At 39.7% G+C, this 19,309-nt stretch overlaps 2 protein-coding genes and 1 non-coding gene across 4 annotated transcripts; 2 read left to right on the forward strand and 1 right to left on the reverse strand.

Moving 5' to 3' along the window:
• Nucleotides 1-27: 27 nt before the first annotated feature.
• LOC131308831 (kinetochore protein NDC80 homolog) lies at nt 28-3,864 on the forward strand. The gene is made up of 4 exons (XM_058335858.1): nt 28-1,238; nt 2,092-2,338; nt 3,084-3,230; nt 3,447-3,864. Exons 1-4 carry the CDS (start codon nt 124-126, stop codon nt 3,681-3,683), a joined length of 1,746 nt encoding a protein of 581 aa, XP_058191841.1. The 5' UTR covers nt 28-123; the 3' UTR covers nt 3,684-3,864.
• A 2,677-nt stretch (nt 3,865-6,541) lies between these two features.
• Nucleotides 6,542-17,291, reverse strand: LOC131308832 (mitogen-activated protein kinase kinase kinase 1-like). Of its 2 annotated transcripts, none has more exons than XM_058335860.1 (9): nt 16,010-17,291; nt 12,091-12,175; nt 11,927-11,989; nt 10,836-10,993; nt 10,359-10,431; nt 10,210-10,269; nt 8,013-8,123; nt 7,331-7,575; nt 6,542-6,863 (listed from the first exon to the last, which is right to left on the reverse strand). In XM_058335860.1, the coding sequence occupies exons 1-8, from the start codon at nt 16,984-16,986 to the stop codon at nt 7,363-7,365; spliced, it is 1,740 nt and encodes a 579-aa protein (XP_058191843.1). In that variant the 5' UTR covers nt 16,987-17,291; the 3' UTR covers nt 6,542-6,863; nt 7,331-7,362. The 2 variants fall into 2 exon arrangements, with proteins under 2 accessions (XP_058191843.1, XP_058191842.1); XM_058335859.1 differs by having other exon boundaries at nt 6,542-7,261; nt 16,010-17,281.
• Nucleotides 9,400-9,507, forward strand: LOC131309052 (small nucleolar RNA snoR100). Its single transcript, XR_009194726.1, has one exon. It is a non-coding gene; the product is annotated as a small nucleolar RNA snoR100 (small nucleolar RNA).
• Nucleotides 17,292-19,309: the final 2,018 nt, after the last annotated feature.

Genomic DNA, 19,309 nt, shown 5'->3' on the forward strand with positions numbered 1-19,309 from the left:
TCTTTCACGTATCCTACTGTACTTTCCAGTTCCCTTTTACCAAAAATCGAAAATGCAGTAGTGCAACAGGCGGGAAAATTTTCGACAGCCAGAGAGAGAGAGAGAGCGCTCAAATCTCCTGAAATGAGGCCAACGGGAGCCGGCCGCCGCCGTCCAACAGACTCCACACAAGACCGCAAACCACCGCCCACCCCCACCGCCGCCGACCCATGGCAGTTCTCCACCAACCACCGCGACTCCGACGCCAGCTTCTGCAGCAGCCGCCCCTCCAACGCCTCCCTCTCCAACCGCCTCTCCACCGTCCCCATCACCGACAAGGCCTCCGCCATCCGCGCCATCAACAACTACCTCTCCTCTCACTCCTCCCAATTCTCCCTCAAACCCCCCCTCCCCTCCGCCAAGGACATCACCGAAACCCTAAAATTTATCCTGACTCGTTTGGAATTTCCTCCCGTCAAACTCGAAGACGACCTTTACGTAGTCCTTAAGCAGCTCAATTGCCCCATCAAACTCAACAAGTCCGCCCTTAAAGCCCCCGGGACCCCTCACGGGTGGCCGAGTCTTCTCGCGGTGATTCAGTGGTTACTCCAGATTGCTATGTATAACGATCACTTGAACGAGTCGTCCCAAGTGCAGTCGATTTTCGATGATAACAGTATGTTTGTTTATGCTATGAATAGTTACTTGCATTTTATTAGGGGTGATGATGATAGTGAGGAGATGCTGGATAGGGAGTTCATGGAGAAGTTGCAGCACGAGAAGGACTCGATGGAGGAGGGGGTGAACGCGGTGGAGGAGAGCGTTAGGGTTTTGGAGGAGAAGTTGGAGGTTTTGAAGACGGAGCCGTCGGCTGTTGAGGTGATTGAGAAGAGGAAGGGGTTGTTGGAAGAGGATGTGAGGAAGTTCCACGCGCTGATCGAGAGTTTGAACGGGCAGATAGGGACGCTGGAGAAGGCGTTGGAGGAGAAAGAGAAAGAGTTGGGGGCTAAGGCTGGGGAGAGCACGAGGATTTGTGAGGAGAACAAGGAGTTGAGGAAGAGGGTTGAGGCGCAGGGGATTAATTCGAGGGATGCGGAGAGGATGAAGAGGGAGTTGCAGGCGGTGGAGAGGGATATAGGGGATTCCGAGGTGGCAAGGAGCAAGTGGGAGGAGAAATCTTGGGAGATTGATGCTACGATAGGGCATAAGTTTGAGGAACTTGAGGCCCTTTCGATTGAGTGCAACCAAGCAATCAAGAGGTTTTTGTTCTGTCATATACTCTCTGGTGCTTAAGTTCATTATGGTTTTGAGTATTACTCTACTATTATTCTTGGAGTACATTATGTCTAGTTAATGTTACTTAACACAAAACACGACATCGTTGCCGGTGTTTGAAGTATCTTTTCAAACTATTGCTGGCATTTTGTGGTCTATTATTAGACATTGATGTTCCAATTCTGTTATTTTCTGATATGTCACCATGGGGCTAGCTATGTGAATGACGCTGAATTAGTGATTCTGGGAAAGAAGGTTAGTTGTTGTTCTAGCAAGTTAGACCAACCAGGTCCGGAATAGAAGTCATGTCCACATAGTATAGATGCTGACTGTGTTAAAAGTTCTGCTAATACACATCTGTCTAAAGAATATGCGTGGCATTTTCCGTTTCTTATTTACCTAGAATGAAATACGGAGTAACCAAGTGCTAAGATGGCATTCACTTGTGTTTCTATCACCAGGACTGTGTTGTATGCAATTATGCAGCTTTTGTAAATTTCCGAACCTTTAGGTTATAATGAACCAATGAATATCCAAGGTCAATTAAATTTGTACCCCTTTCTACCTTCACTTGCTTTTGGTAGCCTACTTTGGAGCAAAAACTAGGATTACCATTTCCTTCATACGTGTTTGCAAATGTTATGTAAGTTCCTCAATTTGTTAACTATTGTCTATTGTAGACAACCTGTGGCAGAGGCTTCACTTAACACCTTAGATAGGCAATGTGTTCTTTTATCATGTCCTTTTGTCTTCCAGTGATGTTTGACAGTTTCACGGAATCTCACCAAGTACAATTCTTAAAGCCTGACAAGATGGTTTCTCATTGAGTCTTTCCAGGTTAAAGCTTGGAAATGATTTCCAGTACAAGTTGACTGCCAAAGGATCCACACCTGCTGAGGTGCTGGGGATGGACTACAAATCAACACTAAAGCCTGCACTTGCCTCATTTGATGATGACATTAAGAAAAGCTCAATGGGAAAGTGGGAGGAGTTGATATCTCTTCAGCAACAATCACTTGAAATGGCTGCTAAGATTGAGGCAAAAAGAAACCGTATTGCAGCACTTCAGTCTTGCATTGATGATGTAAGTGGAAGGCTAGTGGCTCTTCCCGTAGATACACGACAGATTTGTTGAATCTGTAACACACATACTGATTGCTATAGTAATTAGTGCACTTATGCAGACCTCTCAACACTCATGAGTCATGCATCCACCAACGCTCCTTCTAGAAATACTTGTAAGCTTTATGGGAGTATTATTGTTTTGTAATATTTTTGAGGACACAAGCCTTTTTGAGGCACTTTGAGCTAACCAGCTAAGTTTTATCTTGGCTTAACCTGTTTACAACTTTACGTACTTGGGCAAAATTCGCTTTTGATGTTTATTATGGATTTCCTTTACTTTCTAGAAGCAAAAAGATCATTCAGGCACCACTCATATGTATCTTAAGGACGCTGCCAATATGTGCATGCACTCACAATCACAGAGAGATACCCTTGTGGATCTTAGGAGAAGCAAGGAAGATCCTGGTCCTAATAAACTAAACCTTTCTTCTCTATTTGTGCATACATGGATTTGGAACTCTACAAATTCCCTCCTTTATTTGGCATGTGACAAGACAAGCAACTGAGCTGTTCAAGTCACAGAACTATTCTTCATTCTTGTTTTTGGATCTCTCTCCAGATGTTAAGCATGAAGCCCTGGTTGCACTCGTTGACTGTCCTGTTTCAATTTTGTCCTAATATTTACACTGGATTGCTATAGTAATAGCTTCTGTTAGGAATGCTTGAGGTTGATCCTTCTTTCCACTGGTGATCAACTTGTCTAGGTCGAAGCTCAATTGAACTTGGTGCAAAGGGAAACACAAGAATATACTTCCCGATGTGTGGCAGAAGCTCAAAAGATGGCAGATACTATTGAAGCAGACACTCACAAATTGGAAATAGTTGAAAGGGAAGTAGCAGAGTTTCTGAAGGTATGGCCTTGTTTATTTTTATAATTCAAGTGGAAGTGGGCTTTTCAAAGCATAGAATGCTGTTGTAAGAGCAATATACCCCTAAAGTATAGTTTCCCCTACCTCCCACTTCCTTGTAGTATTAATCTCTTCTCTGGTTATTAATTTTACCTGTTTTTAGTTTAAAATTCTGGTTCATTTCTCATTAACTTTCTTTTTCCCTTCTGTTGTGCGAAGAATTCCAAACTGAAGTTGCAGGAAGCAATCATACAAGAAGAAGAACAAACTCAGATGTGTGCTCGCGAACTCTTGGCGCTGGTCGATTCAGTTGCAGAATATAAAGAGTATATGGCATCGAAAATTTCAGAGATGAACTGTTCTCTCTCCGAAACAGTTGGTTCTGTGTCAGATTTGCACAAGGGTTCCTTGACAGCAAAGATTGGTAGCATTTTAACACAAGCCTCGGATGCATAGTCTCACCAATGGGTAGATAAAAAATCTGTAACATTATCCCTTTTGCCTTGCTTAAGTGACTGCCAATAATTTCTTACCAATCCAAACTGTATTTTCTTTAGCTTGTTTACTGGTAGTTGCTTGGTGCTTTTGGCTATTTGTAAAAACCGAAGATTGGGTCGTCAATGTGTGTGTTCTGATATTTTTCATCTGTCAAGTAAGCTATTTATTTGTCACAGTTCGGTTTCTCTAGACCCTTGGCCATTTTCCCTGATCTGGAAACATGAAAAAGCAACTGGATGATTTCCCTTGTGATCATCTTGAACTCGTCATAAAGACTGGAGCAAATTTGAAGCTGGGTAATTTGGCAATTGACTGCCAACACATATCGTTGAAAATCTATACTTTTTTTTTTTCTTTTGAATTCCCACATTACGGCCTACATAAATCTTAATTCAGCTAGTTAATGATCAATCTTCTGTGGAGGAAAAAGAAAATTCGTGAGCTTTACGAGATAAAGTCTGCAAATTGATTTGAGCTCGGAATTCATCAGGTTTTGCTAACCATTTTTACGCAACCACTAGCAGGAGGATAAGATTAGGAATTGCCTCCCATGTTTTCTTCCAGTGTCCTGTGGACCAAATGGCCTTGATCAAGTTCGAAAGTTCCCTTTTCCCTGTTTCCTTGATAAAGATTGTAATTGAACAGAAGTACTCTTTTTGTGGGAATCATAAACAGCATTACTATTAATAGAAAACCACTATTCAAAGAGAAGAAAATCTAGATCAAAAAAGACGCATTTCCAAAAACAATTTGGAAAAAGAGGCTCAGCTGAACCTTTTGACTTCCATAAATAGCTTTCCGAAAAGTTTATGTGCGATGCAAGCATCACTATTCACTAGTCAAGAGCGAATGTAATTTTTTTTTTTTTTTGACAAGTCAAAATTAGCGAATGTAATTGTTTCCTAATAAACCAGTATCAAAAAACACAAGAACCATCACTAAAATGAGTCATGAAGACAGTAAAAAATGAGTGTGAAAACTTCAGCAGCCTCGTTCATCTCTCCCTGTAAAATCGAGAACAGCGGTGAGGTGAGTCGTATACGGGATAGAGGTGACCCCTAAATGTGTAACTTTAGGAAGAAAGGAAGTACGATGATCAACAAATATAAAATTGAGAACTTACTTCCTGGAATAAATTACTACTGCCATGTTTCATATTGCTCAGAGCAATCCTTAAAGAGGTAGAAGAAACAACATTTCTTTGCCCATTTGCAGATTTCACACTCATGCCATTCAAAATCATATGTAACGTGCGCACAACGCAGGGATCTCCAACGTGCACATGATCGTTTTAATCTCATTAAGGGAAAGATAGAACACTGATTCATTCTTTCCCTTTCTTTTACTACACCAATGTCGTTTTAGGAATTGGAAGATTCTTGAAACTCCTAGAATCAACTTTCCCCAATCCTTTCATACTTAATCTCGCAATCCGCTTGATACAACAATCATTGCAGTGAAAGCTACTCCAGAGCGTGTATGCGAGCGTGAAAAGCGTCTTTGAATCACGTTACAAACTACTCAAATCCGCGAGAACGGAGGGGATTGAAAGTGCGAGTATTAAAAGAGCACATGACATTTTGGAAGGACTATAGTGAAAGAGAATAAAATAAGGCTGCAAGATTCTTGCTACTTTAATTTTGCTCCTTTCATTTCTAGAGTGGCGGTGAAAGTATAAGTGTGAATAAGTGTGAAGTGATGTGCGTGGAAGAAAAAGTAGTAAAAATATTATGATTATGTTTTAATGTATGTGGTAAAGTTATTAGTACGTTTGAAGAACATGTGTGTTATGAAGTATGATGTAAACAATGACGTTGGCAAGGATTCCCCTCCTTATTTTCCTATAAAAGGAGGGCTCCTCCTCATTGTAAAGTCAAGTTAGTGTGTTCTCAATAATATATCAATTTGTTGTGTTCTCTCTATTGCTCTCTCTTCATCCTAGCTTTAAACCCTATACGCACTTAAAACTAAACCCTAGAACGCTGCGTATTTGCAAAAGAAAGACTGCAAATGCAGTTGACCTCCTGTCCTCCATGGCATTATATAGGTCTTGATATGTCGAAAATGTTAGAATTGTGGCTCATATGTTAAGTATGAAAAGATACTAAGGAGCTCTAGAAAGAATGTCCCGTAATATGATATGGTATAGTACAAGAGTATATTTTTGGGATACAGGCCAAACCTAGTTAAGGTTAGATTAGAATAGGTATAAATACTCTATGTTGTAAACCCTATTCCATATTGTAATAATAAAGAACAGCAGCCGCTCTCGCATCCTATTCCATACTGTGATAATAAAGAACAGCAGCCGCTCTTGCTCTCATGGACGTATCCGATTTTGAGGAACCACATATATCTATGTTGGTTTTTTTACTGTTTATACTCGTATATCGTGCGTGTGTTTGTACTCGTATATCGTGCGTGTGTGTCGATCCTAACACGAAATATGGATATATATGTGGGCTTAATTTGTGGAATTTGATTGAGGGAAGAGATAGTTCCATAAAAACACGATATGATTAGATAATTTTGATTTGATTTCTCTTTTCAAATCTCTCCGCCCCGCCCCACCCACCCCCCCCCCCCCCCCCCCCCCCCGCTGTGTATATGTATTAAGTATCATATAGTAGTGGAGTTGGAATTTTTTAAGACCTGTTTTTTTATTTTAAATTTATTTTGAGTTTTTATGGGAGAGAAAAATGAAGAGAAAAATATTTGAAAAATTAGAAGAGAGAGAATAAACATGGGTTTTACAAAAACTAAAGATGAAAACATAAGTTAGTATAGTATGATCTAAACTTAAGAAAAACTAAAAAAAAAAAAATACTAACTATTATTTGAGAAATTCTTAATCGCACTGTTCGCACACAATATACTGGAACAATCGAACTCATTGAGAAAATACACCTCCAGTTGTGCTGCTCAATAATATGTACAATCACACACTCATGATTCCCACATCCTTTACGCCAATACAAGGTAATTATGAGATTGTGCGCGAGCGTGTACGGTTACACAGACACAGACCACAAATATTACACTGTAACGATCAATATTCAAGACCTGTCCACCATAAGCTTAGACAAAATCAACTCCTCTGCGAGAACAAGAAGATGTGTGTTTCCTTGTAGATGATCCCTGCATAGTAAATTAGACTTAGAACTGTATAACAAATTACAACCACCGACGGAGCCAAATTCAATCAATGGAATAGCCATGTCGATGTCACAAAGGATATGTCAAGAAACTAGCTTCAGGAGTGAAATAATGGACTGTGTAGGCTGAGTTAACGGGGATGCATGAAACTGATAGGTGATGCCTTTTAGGAACTACTGCGCCCAATAAGTATCACTACCAATTCCCAATTCTCCCCAACGCGCACACTCAGATAGAAGAAAACAAATTCACGCATTAAAATGCTTCTATAGTTCCAAGATACTGAACTTTCAAGTCATGAATGTTGAATCTCGCTCTTCCAACCTTTGATCCAACAAATCAGATGAAGTATAATATCTCCATCTGCCACCTCATTCCAACTGCGATGGTGCTAAGGTAAATGATGCCGAACACTAGGAAACGTACTCAAAATAAGAAACGCCATATACCTTGATATCACGACCAAAAGTCAGTCAAAGTTTCAAGCCCTTGTGCCATTACGGTACGGAGATGGGGGCACCGATGAACTTGACAGTCGTCTCTTTACAAAGGGATGGTCCAATAGTTGAGCAGCAGTAGGCCGATCATCTGGGATAACTTGCAAGCATTTGTAGATAAAATCTTGGGCATCAACTGATAAGGAACTAGGAATAAGAGGAAGTTCACCCTTGCCAATCCGAAATAATGCTTGCATCTGCCATCGAAAAGAAGATACATCCTTAGTACCACAACCAACATCAGAGATCCAAACTACCAATTTTAAGTCCAAACTATGATGCCTTTTCTGTATTTTCCTGTGATTTATCGGTATCGACCTCAAATCAACGAGATATATTAATCAGATTTCAGATTTATAGTTAAAGACGACTTATCTATCTTATTGAACCAATCAAAACATATTGCACCCATCACGTTCCAATCACAATTAATGCCACACCCAAAAATCCAGACAGCTTTTCAAGAAATTCACCTTTTGATTTCCTACATTAGAGACTCAAACCACTTCTTGGCCAACCATTTTAATTTACGTCACTAATTTAGATGTACGGCAAACTAAAAGTATTACATCATGTGGTAATGAAGTTAGATAAAAGCAAATAAATGGTGAATTCCATACAAATTTCATCGTACCACTTCCAAGTGAGAATAAGGAATTTTGCAGGTTAACATTTCTAACACTGTGCATCCAAGACTCCATATATCAGCTGCAAGCCCATATCCCTGGTTCTTCATATTAACAACCTGACAATACATAGCTTATCGAATTATTGAACACCAAACGGATGCAAGGATGCAGGAATGATTGTAACCCTCATCATGCCCATGTCAAAGTAACATTCCTCAAGAAAATAATAGAATACGTAAATAACTGCACCGCCATATTCTGAAAGCAAAGAAACATATGATTGGAAAAACAGACTTGACAACAATCTCAAGAATATCAATTTGTACTGTTGGTGTGCAAAATTGATAACGTAACCGAAAGATTTAGGCATCCAAGCTTAAATGGGGCTGGAAAGAAGATAAAGTTGATTGATATGAACTTGTCAAAAAAAAAAGTTGATTGATATGTGACTAATCAAAACTTATCCAGATAACCTCTCATAGTCTTCCTTTGATTTCATTTCAGTAGGACTTTGTAAGACAAAATATAGTGCTATCATTTTATTATGTACAACAGCCTTAAATTAACTTCACGAGAAGAATACAAAACTAAAAACTGATGACATGTAGAATAACTCTCTCTCTCTCTCTCTCTCTCTCTCTCTCTCTCTCTCTCTCTCTCTCTCTCTCTCTTCATACATATAAGATATGTATGTAATTATATATCTATTCATTTTCTCCTCCTCTGCTCTTTATCTTCTCTGCGTCTATGTTTATCCTTCCTTCTATTATCTATTCTCACACATCTTCCTAGTCTGCTTCTTTTCCGTGTCTCACATCTTATACTTCTCTGTTCTCTTCATATATAAGTATCCTCTTTTTCAGCTCGTCTTTGCTCCGGTATCTCTCTTTTTTCTTCAATCCTTTTCGCCTTTATAAGACGAGAATGGTTCAACAAGTGTTATTTGCCTGGGGAGGGGTATATAAATACCATTTTACAATCAATGTATTATGCTTGTCACGTGTAGAAAACACAGCTTCTCTGGCCAGCTACTAGACAAAAATTCTAATGATATTTGTACCAGTACTCATCTCTCCCATACTAAATTCTGCTAACCATGCAACTTTAACCCATTTACTTCAAAGGCCATTTCCAAATGCTGGTCCCTATAGTTGAGGGTAGTGGGAGGGGTGAACTGAACTCAAACCTGACCCCTATTATGGACAAAGTAGCTTCTGTCAGACTTGAATCCGAGCTCCCATGCTTGCAGCCTGAGTATTTCACCAACCTCTGAGCTGTGGTCCGTTACACGCTTGAATACCAGAGGTAAAGGTTCTGAAAACTAGAGGATACTGGAAAAAAAGAGCAATAGTTGTATGATGAGATATTGTGCATACCGATGCTCTGGACTATTAATGAAAGAAGCATGGTAATGTGCACATACATTGATTTGGGTCTCTAGTCGTGCCCTCTCTGATGCCATTTGGCTTTGATTTGGGGGCATGGTTTTACAACAAAACGTCCTTGTAGCTCCTCGGTTCTTGGAGGTTTAGGGGGGGCACTGTTTTAGTGGTATTCTGAGAGCAGCCACTTTGTGCATATATTGCCAAAGGTTAGGTCTGTCTCCAATCATCCCCCGCCCATACCCCCAATGATAGGGGACTAGATGGGTTATGTTATGTTGTTGTTGTTGTTGTAGTTGTCTGACGAGGTTTAAACCAAGCTTATCATGCCTGAGTACATAGGCAAGGCTTCTTTCCATAACAGCCCTAACGAATTCATCTGATTACTTGATAATCAGAATATCCCACAACAGTTGATGAACTCGAGTTGTCACCCTAACAGCTACAACTATCAACGCGAAGATGCCATATTAGGCTTTTCTACCCGGGTGTCATACTTCAAACCAATATTTAATATCGATTATATCAGTTCTTTTGAGGCTGCATTTCCTTCATGCAAAATGAGGGCTAGACACTATTTGCAAGGATGATGAATAAGAATTTAGAAAATTCTACAAGAAGTGATGTATAAAAATTAGCATTGACCAGACTACCTAGTACCCACATAAACTTGAAGAATTAAATTTCTAGAGTCAACATTGTGTTTTTGGCAACTAATATCAACATTATTTAACTATTTTTGTACAGTAATGGCACTTCTAAGCCAGTATAGTTAAACCCCACAAATAAGCCATAGACCTCAGAAAAATTAGAGGCAAACCTCTGGCGCCATCCAGAAAGCAGTCCCTTTGGATGATTTTATGTCATTTAGTTTGGTAGCCTGGTGAATACACAAGATAATAATTATGTATTTCAAACTCTAAAAGCCATAAGAGGGAAAAAAGACCATGTTCAACTGAAAGAAATAACCTTTGCCAATCCAAAATCTGCAAGTTTTACAGATCCACTTGCATCCACCAATATGTTAGCACACTTGATATCCCTTACAGATGAGAAAGAAAGACAAATCTTAGAACAAAGGGAAGCCACAATTACACACTATGACACGTGATTATATTTTGAGCTTCAAAAAGAAAAAGAAAAAATGTTGATCCAACAGAATCTCCCACTCCCAGTTGCCAATATTTCCCCACCTATGGCATCATGCAATCATGCATAAATACTTCAACAGTAAGTCAATTTCCAACATTCTGGCTTCCCCGAGATTGCAAAACCACAGCACAGGAAAGACAATAACATCTTTCTGGCACTCGATACCCTTTAACAGAACTAAATTCCAAATAAACATCTCGAACAGGAAAGACCATATACGTAGAAGGAAGAAGACCATTTCTAAAAAAAAGACCAAAACCCATTAGAACTACTAAAAAAGACCATTTCTATCACCTGTGAACCACATTACGGCAATGAAGATAATTCAAGCCATTCAAAATCTGTCTTGTGTACGCTGAGACTTGGGAATCCCGTAGCTGATACTTTTGGTAGAGATTTGCAAGCGAACCTTTGGTTACAAGTTCTAGAAAGATGTAGAGTTTGCTATCATCCTGCAAAGATCATTTACACATTCCAAAAGAAGAAAAACAACGACATTGTCTCCAATCTTGATAACTTAGTAAGAGAATCAGAACACATATAACCAAAGTAGAATAGGATATTTTAGTCATTTACCAACCAAAAAAAGTGATGACATAACAATGTCTATATTGTTGTATTGCCTTTGCACACAAGACATAGTCACGCAAGAGGGTGGCAGTGTTAGAAACTTGGAAATATTGGTGGACCCCTTTTCAACACTTTGAACTTATAAGATAAATGGTGATCTGACATAATCTTGGTACATTTACTCTTCAATTTGTTGTCTAGCCAATTGGAACCAGAGGCATTGCTAAGGTAATGTGAATGTTCTTTATTATGCTTGAGAGTATTGGTTCAAAGTTTGGGGTTGCGGGTGGAAAAATAGCCAACCCACCAAGTGCAGGTAGGTTACAAATTTATCCCCTTACCCTGCTAAACCAACCCGTGCACATCCCTATTTGGGGATAACCACATGTCAAATAACACATTTTGGCGCTTCCTACACGCAATTGGCATGGAGAACATCGAAACAACACATAAGCACTTCTTTTGTACTGTGGTTCAACCAGGACAAAAGCAAAAGTAGGCATCAGTAGGTTTGTACCAAAAAAAATGTTCCTCACACTAGGATTGTGGATGGCCATATATTTGTGGGACATATTGGCTGGGGAAAATAACTCAAGATTAAGTCATAACATGTTCATAGACTTTTGCCGGAGTTGCAGCTTCCTGTTTCAATACAAGAATGTCGGCATGGAAAAGAACATCAGATTTCAGCAACAAAAGCATTTTTAAGTGCGCAATCAATGAAAAGGTTGGTAAGACGAAGTTGATATCCCACAACAATAGAAAGCAAAGAGGAATAGGAGGAATCAAACCCATTCAAAAGATAGAAAGCATACCTTGTCGGTACCAAGATATTGAACTATGTTCTCATGTTCGAACTGGCTTAAGAGGGAAATCTCCTGAATCAATTAGCAACAGATCAGAAAAAAGGATGCCATGCAACCAAATTTAGCAATGAACTGTATATAAGGATTACTGGACCATGAGAAATTTCCTTTACCTGTTCAAGTTGAAAAATGCTTTGCTTTCCCTGGCTTCCTTGATCAAGCAAAGACACCTCCTTCACAGCAAAGAAAAACCCTCCGCTGCAGAAAACATAAACTGCACAATGAGGACAGAAACAAAGCTAGGTGGGGCATGCACGGAAAAGAATGTGGTCTGCTAAACGACAGAAAAACAGAAGACGAGTAAGAAGAGCTCCACTAGAAGAATACGTAGATGATAAAGAGATAAAAAAAAAATGTTTATATATAAAAAGCCGCAACCATTCGCCGCGATAAAGGTGACCGGAAAAAACAGCAGTGATATTAAAAAGTGCATGCCATTCTGTGGGCTTCAAAATTCTTCCTTCAAAACTAAAAGGAGCCCAACCTAGAACATGAAGAAATCACTAATTATGCACAACAACCAGAAACGCCAATAGTTACTTGCATTTTGACAACCTAACCAATAACATCGGCATAGAGCAGTTTACAACGAAACCTTCAAGGTCCAAACTGCGCATTCATCAGTCCTTGGTAAAAGCGCTACCCCACTAGCACTTGCACTTTGATGATTCACAGCATCAAATTTAGAAAAACCCGAATCACGTCACGATATGATCCCCATGCATGTTACCTCAGCTTCTCGATACAGACCCATCCATCAATATTCAAAACTCGGGGTGTTAGCTTCAGACAAACTCCGATCCATTCCTACTGACAAACAATTAAGTTTTCAGGATAATTGGTGTTCTAGCATAGTGTTAAAGCTGGATTTAAGTATTGTTAACCATTACTCCGATCAATGTGCATTTTGTTATGCGTGTATCCTTGCACCTTGAGTATTTTGTCTCTCTATGTGCGAGGCAGGTCATAAGTGACGGGAGTGTTACCTTGACATGCATTGCAGGTTAGAGTAGCCATTATCTAACAGCCTTACTTCAGGCACCAACCGTGATATAACTTTACCAAAAAATCTTAAAACAGTCCAACTATGACGAAGCAAAGACTGGCCATGCACTTCCAACACTTAAATAGTTATGCAACACTAGCTTAGAAAGCTAACGAAAATATCTCTTGTTCTTATGGAAATGAAATTTGAGCAGAGTTTCCACCTTAGTTGCAGGAACCTTCAACTATGTCCACGTTTCTTCGACGGAAAAGCGTTTCCGCCTTCCCGTCGAAGGAAACTCCAAGAAACTCGTCCCAATGACGACGGGAACTCGTTCCTTACCTGTACGGGACCTTACACCCAAAAAACGGTTAAGAGACTTACCATTCAAGCTGCAATTGGTACCTTTAGAGTTATTTTGTTCTTGTTGGTGTGCACATCTGATATTAACCTTCTAGAGTCATACTAATGCCTTTAACTTTTATGCCTACTTAATATGCACAAGAGCTCTATTGTGTAATCATGTGCTACAATTAAAATGTTGAAATATAACTAGAAACTTATAATTTTAATAGTAATATTTTATGTTGTAGAATAATATTTTTATATTGACATTTAACAATATAAAATTCTAAAATATATTTATAATTTTAATAATTTTTCCTAACCGCTCCCAATGGCGCTCCCACACTTCTATGATCATCCGCTCCCCCGTCCCTGCCCCCGCTCCCGCTTCGTGTAACTAAGGTTTCCACTCATGACTTTGCAGCATTGTGGCACTGAATAGCCCATAGAAATGGAGAAAATGCAACGGTCCACAGGATTCTGAGGTTCTGTATCTTCCGATATCAAATCCAAGCGACCAACTTTTTCAAGTTATTAAAATACAAGGACAAACCTTCCCAAGCTAAAGTTTAACCTACCAAAAAGAAACCAACCCAATAAAGGTTGAGAGGCATCAAAATCAACAAGTGAACGCTCTCATCATTGTCGGTAACTGAAACGTTTGCAAACACCTATAGTATTCATGGAACCCAGAATTCCAGTTTTTTTTTTTTTTTTTGGTAAATTGCTTCATTGACAACCAACCAAAAAACAGGATCTAAGGGGCATACCCCATAACCAACAAACTCAAGCCAAAAGGGAGAGACAAAGCACAACACTCTAGCAGAGAAACTAACCCTGAGCCAAATGAGCACCAATACAGTGGGCCTAAACAAAGACTGGGATCAACACAAGGATTAGCTATTTAGCTTCTTTCTAACAGTGTCCCTTAGCACTATATTCCCAGCTCAGCCTATTGCAGTTTGAAAGTAATCCCTTGCGGCTATTGAGAATGCTAAGGTCTATGTATAAGGTGGATATGGGTCCTGCCTAAGCGCTTGTGGTTTCTCTTTTTTTAAGCTTAACTGGGTGACGTGAATTGCCGAAAGATGACCAGTTGTAGTGGTTTGAAACCCGAGTTGGGCCCTCAAGGGTTGATCGCATCATACAACGAATTGTTTTCCCCAACCAATAGTAAGGGTCAGAGGTTTTTCTATTTCTAAAGATCACAAAGAAGGTTCCTGGAATCTTATTTTGTTGGCTTAGCATTCAACAAACTGGTAGACTTATTAATGAATTCTTTGAGCCAGCTTTGTTATTCCTACTGATTCTAGCCAGTCCAGCAGGAGCTTCATATGGGGGTTTAGATCCAGTCGATACAAATAGGTGTGTCTTCCCTCACCCACCGGTAGAGTGCTGGTAGTGTGGATTTAGCAATTCCTACCCTTTTCAATCAGAGAAAGAAAGCCTTCGGATATCTATCCTTACCCTACCAACAGGAACAAAAAAGAACCCAGCCACAAGAAGACAGGCATAGTGGTGGGGCAATGGTACCAGATGTTAAGGAGAGAGAACTGAGTTGGTCTCAATGAGAGCCCAGGCAAGGTTGCTTAAAGCCGGCCGACCGATAGGCGAAAGAGAATCAACTAGTTTAGTTCTGATCTGAGTAGGCCCATAATAGGGAAAATCCTACCCCTGTTTTCAGATCTACAACGATCCCATCTTGAGACCAAGAATCCTACGTCAATTTACTAAACTTAGGGAAGTGTACGACGACATTCGGACAAAAAAGTGGCACAGCAAGGGACCTTCACTTTGGATTACTCCAGCTTAGATTACACAGTCAAGAACTTGTTCTGCTGAAGAAATTGTTGCTTCAAATGCCGAAGCCAATTCCCTATCGTTTCTGTCAATTATGGCATATGAAACAACTTATGCACAACCACATACTAAAGATAGTTACTTGTGTTCACATATAGCAGTTCTCCTATATCTCCTTTCCCTCAACTTCTATAAGCTGTGCCAATTACCTCTTTCCTTAATAGCAGCTGTGAGGATATTTTGAAATTTAAAGAGAGTAATCCACATATTTCCTATTCATACTCACATAATCACACGGTATCCACATATTGGTCAACACTCAAACCTCGAATATAATGATCCTGAGCATTTGGTTGTCGCGTTGAAATACTTGGTAATTTCCATATGGTCATGTCAACTAAAATGCAAAGGATGTGGTCAAGATGTAATTAACCTGCTAAATAACAGAATTGTGTGTGTATCATCAGTCGAAACACAAGATAAATGCAGCAGTTTTACTCCAGTATGCATTGTGTCAATCATTTTTACTGATAACTCATGATGATCATGAAAATTACTTGCTTCTGATGCTCCAACCAAATCATGCTTCAAAAGGTACTTAGAAGGGGTAATGCACGCCAATTTCAGTGTATGAAGCCAACAGCAAGTTCTAATAAATACAGAGTCAATTTTCCTGTTAATTGCTGATTGTCGTAGTAACTTGCATAAATTTCCACCACCTGTTGTCCAATTCCAAGAAAAACAGAAACGGCAAGACCTCCATCTCATGAATAACGTTAACCAATCACAATACATTGTGACAGAATTGACACAAAAGAATCTAATTCAAAGAACAACGATAGAGCATGTTTTTAAACAAACTGTTATCCATTATAACCAGGTCTAGAGGGGGGAATACTTACTCGGTGAAGCCTTCATACACTGTTCCAAAAGACCCTCTCCCAAGAAAGTCGCCCTTCTGCCAACACTTGATGCTGCGCTCAAACTCCCCATTAGGAGAAATAGAATTCAAAGGTTCCCTAGTCATCGCATTAGAGGATACCTCATCCTTACCATCATTTGATGTATCCGGACAAGATTCCAAACTAACACTATCATCTCTTACCAACACCCTATCGATATCTAATTCGCCCACAATTTCGCCATCAACTCCCTCGACGTCTTCTTCAATTCCCCTATCCTCTTCTTTCGACATTACGCTAGTCGTAATCCCTAACCCTTCTGTTGAACACAACTCCTCGTCGTCTTGAGGTCCAAAAGACCTCAACAAATCCCAAGTTGAGCTAACATGGTCCACTACAGGTTGCGTAATTGCCGGCGGAGGAACAAGTAATGGCGGCCGATCACCCTTGATTCCACATCCACCTACCCTACTGCATCTCACACTAACCCGAGACTCGTTGTCATCATGTCTAACTTCATCAATCTTTCTAACCCTAGCTTGTACCTCTGCTGGATTTTTTAAACCATTCTTTAACCGAGAACACTTGTCTCCAACTCGAATCTGAGCTTGAAAAGCATCTGATAAAGCATCTTCAACGAATCCACTAACACCGAGTCTCTCCAAATTATGACTAGTACCACCAGAACTAGGGCTAAGCAAATGGCAAGAGCGAGACTTACGAGCCTCCCAATCCGCAGCCGGAATAGCGAAATCGTCGGGTCCAGAAAGCCCCAAGAAGGTGCAAATTCGATCGAACTCGCCGTCGGTTCCTCGGATGCGGAGACTACCCCGGTCTAGGTCGTCGAGCGATTTCGCCCGGAATTGAGGCGGAGGCCATTCGCACGCGTAACAGGACGGCTCGTAGTCTACGTTCTTGATCGCGTTTCGTCTTTCGAGCCTTCGCTTCTGCTGCTGCTGCTTCCGGTTAGAGCTCATCTCTCTCTCTCTCTCTCTCTTAAACTGTCACCATACTGGAAGAAATTCCTCCCTCTCTCTCTCTCTCTCTCTCTCTCTCTGGTATTTTTGGAGTCTTTTTTGAGTTGAAAAGCACAGGGAGGGAGAGGGAACCGGGGAAGTGGTAAAAGCGCGACGCGGTGCCACGTGGCCGGGTACAACGGAATGGTGAAGACTGAAGAGTGCAGTCGCGCCAAAATGGCCAAGGACAAACTAATCCATCACTTTCCCCCGTCAACTGCTCGATCCCATCCAAACGTGTCCTCCACGGACTCCGAGTCCCCGCAGTGCTCTAAAAAGACTGCAATTTGCGGCTAGACCTAGGTAACAGGTCGTATCGGATCGTGTTCGTATCGTCTCAGTCGGTTAGTGTCACAAACCACCTAATCCGAATTCGATCCATTTAGAATTCGTATTTCTCGAGTCGTGTCATTTTCGTGTTTCGTGTCAGAAATGCTCAACCCTAACCCGTTAACTTCGTGTCCAGTTTGTATCGTGTTATTGTATCTGTTGTCCGACTCTATATAGAATTACAGATATACCATATATTATATATATATGTTCATGTTAATGGGTGACACAGGTTAGTAACCGTGTTGATCGTGTCAATTTCGTGTTTCGATCGTTCAACCCGAACCAGACCCATTTAGAATTCGTATTCTCGAGTCGTGTCATTTTCGTGTTTCGTGTCAGAAATGTTCAACCCTAACGCGTTAACTTCATGTCCGATTCGTGTCGTGTTATCGTATTTCGTATCCGTTGCTCAACTCTATTTGCAGCCCCATCAAACGACACGTTTTGGACCAAGTTGAGATATTACTGTACTCCCATTTTCACAACACAGACTCGCACATACTCTCTCTCTCTCTCTCTCTCCCCTTCGTCCTCTTCTTTGATTTCTTCTGCAATTTTTCTTTCTCCACTTCACCCTTTCATCTTTGTCCAGTCTTCACCCTTTCTAAAAGGCATACATGAGCAGTTATAATAAATGGTAATACCCAAAGAGGAACAAGAATAATTTGAGTAAAGCTTTGATGAAATTGATTTGGGTTTTTTCTATCGGTTCTTGTGATTCACTCTAGTTTGCTAGAGATTTTGAACCAGAATACAAAACTCCATGGATAAAGAGTTAGTTACTTGGTTCTCTCTTCTCTTCCAGAATTTCTAGATTTTATGAATTGTTTCCTTCTCAAATTAAGTTTTTAGTTGGGAGCATTTTTTCCCATATATGATTTAGAATTCAAGTCTTCTAAGTTTTAAAAAATTTGTTTGATGATCAAAACTGGTCGGAAATTATAGATTTTTAGTTTGGAGTACTCCATCTCTTGGAGAAGAAAACAAGAAACGAGGACAAAATGGGTTTGAGAGAGAGAGAGAGAGAGAGAGAGAGAATGTGCGTGTCTGACCAATGGAAAGAGCTTCTGTGTAATATCTCAACTTGGCCCAAAAAGGTGGGGCTGCAAGTTTCAGTCTTTTCAGAGAGCTGCAGGGACTCGGAGCCCGTCTTCCACGCGGGATCAACTGTTGCGGCTGTTTGTTAGTTGTCGTAGACGTTGCGTGAGAAATAAAATTCACTTGAAATGTTAAAGCCTAGTGCTCCGTTTCGGAACGTAAAATAAGTATTTATTTTAAAAAAAATTAATTTCAAGCTTAAAAATAATGTGTTTACGTAAATAATTTTTCTACCAATATGAATTTTGTTTGATAGATTTTATCAAGATCTTTAATACAGTACAAAAAAATTAAAAAATTATTTTTTATTTACATTATTTTTGAGTTTGAAAATATGAAATAAACTGCTTATTTTTTAAAAAGGTTTCTGGAACGGAAGCTACGTGAAGTAAAAGAACGGAATAAATTACTATATATTTTTGTGTGTTTTCTTAATAAGAATTCTTGCAGAAAACTGAAATTCATTCATTTTGATAAGATCTATTTTTCACGAAAAGTGTTTTTCATTGGTTTAAAACTGTTGGTTCCACAATTTTTTTGGGTAGTCGAACGCACAAAGTTATAGGAAAATTTAAATTTATTTATTTATTTTTGTGCAACTGAGCAAGACCTTACAACAAATACAATCCACAGTACTCCATATTTGATAGTACTAGTATCTAGTTTTTTTCCTCGTATCTGTTTTGAATTTTCTATTCCACCTTTGAATTTCTTGTTTTTGAATTTTCTACTCCACCTTTGAATTTCTTGTTTTTGAATTTTCTATTCCACCTTTGAATTTCTTGTGTAGAGTATCCTGGGTGGAGAAATCTAACTATTTTGGAGGGTTATGAGACACTTCGTGTCACTATTC

Source organism: Rhododendron vialii, chromosome 11a (assembly GCF_030253575.1).
Source record: "Rhododendron vialii isolate Sample 1 chromosome 11a, ASM3025357v1".
In the NCBI taxonomy this organism is placed as follows: domain Eukaryota; kingdom Viridiplantae; phylum Streptophyta; class Magnoliopsida; order Ericales; family Ericaceae; genus Rhododendron; species Rhododendron vialii.

Bases quoted from the DNA above. Each gene is read 5' to 3' on its own strand.
- LOC131308831 (XM_058335858.1), top strand. From the start codon at position 124: ATGAGGCCAACGGGAGCCGGCCGCCGCCGTCCAACAGACTCCACACAA. The intron at 2,339-3,083 runs GTAAGTGGAAGG...CAACTTGTCTAG, and splicing joins TTCAGTCTTGCATTGATGAT to GTCGAAGCTCAATTGAACTT. The intron at 3,231-3,446 runs GTATGGCCTTGT...TGTTGTGCGAAG, and splicing joins AAGTAGCAGAGTTTCTGAAG to AATTCCAAACTGAAGTTGCA.
- LOC131308832 (XM_058335860.1), bottom strand. From the start codon at position 16,986: ATGAGCTCTAACCGGAAGCAGCAGCAGCAGAAGCGAAGGCTCGAAAGA. The intron at 12,176-16,009 runs GTAAGTATTCCC...TGTTTTCTGCAG, and splicing joins GTGTATGAAGGCTTCACCGA to CGGAGGGTTTTTCTTTGCTG. The intron at 10,432-10,835 runs GTGATAGAAATG...CTCATCTGTAAG, and splicing joins TGCCGTAATGTGGTTCACAG to GGATATCAAGTGTGCTAACA.